The sequence below is a fragment of the Pundamilia nyererei genome, unplaced genomic scaffold (genome assembly GCF_000239375.1).
Source record: "Pundamilia nyererei isolate P.nyererei 1_Seehausen unplaced genomic scaffold, PunNye1.0 scaffold02784, whole genome shotgun sequence".
Lineage (NCBI taxonomy): Eukaryota > Metazoa > Chordata > Actinopteri > Cichliformes > Cichlidae > Pundamilia > Pundamilia nyererei.
This window is the reverse complement of record NW_005190185.1, coordinates 1-683: the sequence shown is the minus strand read 5'-3', so window position 1 is coordinate 683 and position 683 is coordinate 1. Positions and strand designations below refer to the sequence as shown.

At 37.3% G+C, this 683-nt stretch overlaps 1 protein-coding gene across 1 annotated transcript in view; it reads right to left on the bottom strand.

Moving 5' to 3' along the window:
* LOC102205532 (uncharacterized) overlaps positions 1-475 on the bottom strand; it is a gene marked incomplete at its 5' end in the record, with an annotated part of 4,507 nt that extends 4,032 nt beyond the window's left edge. The window contains one exon of the mRNA XM_005755739.1: positions 209-475. Coding sequence (XP_005755796.1) covers positions 209-475 — 267 coding nt within the window. The remainder of the gene's footprint in view (positions 1-208) is intronic.
* Positions 476-683: the final 208 nt, after the last annotated feature.

Sequence of the window (683 nt, the reverse complement as noted above, 5' to 3'; positions counted from 1 at the left end):
AAATGTGGAGCAAGTGCTGTGAATACTTTTACTGCAGATGGTCCTTTTTGCAGCTTTTACATGATAATCTTCAGGAATATTACTTTGGTGTCACAGATAACATAACATTTACATTTTTGCCTGTTTTTTCACAAAAAATGTTTAACATACAGAGTATTGAGAGAAATATTTAAGAAACATTATAAGATACAAAAAATATTCTACATACCCTGTAAAGTGATGTTGACTGCATTGCTGAACTGTTTTGACATAGACTCACACCAGTACACTCCATCATCTGAATATGAAGCTTTTGTGTAGAGTGTGCATACGGATTCTCCTAGATTCCAAACATCACTGCAATACGGCACGCTATTCTCAGGGAACTTCCTCACCCTCCACCAAGTAGAGTTTCCCTTGCAGGTCAGTCTGACAAAGTCAAAGCCTAATCTTTGCTCTACAGGGCCGACTGTGAGAGATGCTGCTGAATAAAGATCTGAAAAACAACACGGATAGATGAGTGAAAGCACAGGCACAACACATAAAAACTAAGTATCAAGCAGTGACATGAGCTTAAATGAAAGTAAAAGCACATGGATCTGTTAAAAGAACCAAAGAAGGAAATTCTTACTTGATCATAGAGAGAAGGGAAAATGTTACATTTAGTCCTTGTTTGCAGGGAGCACAAATGCACATTGATCTTA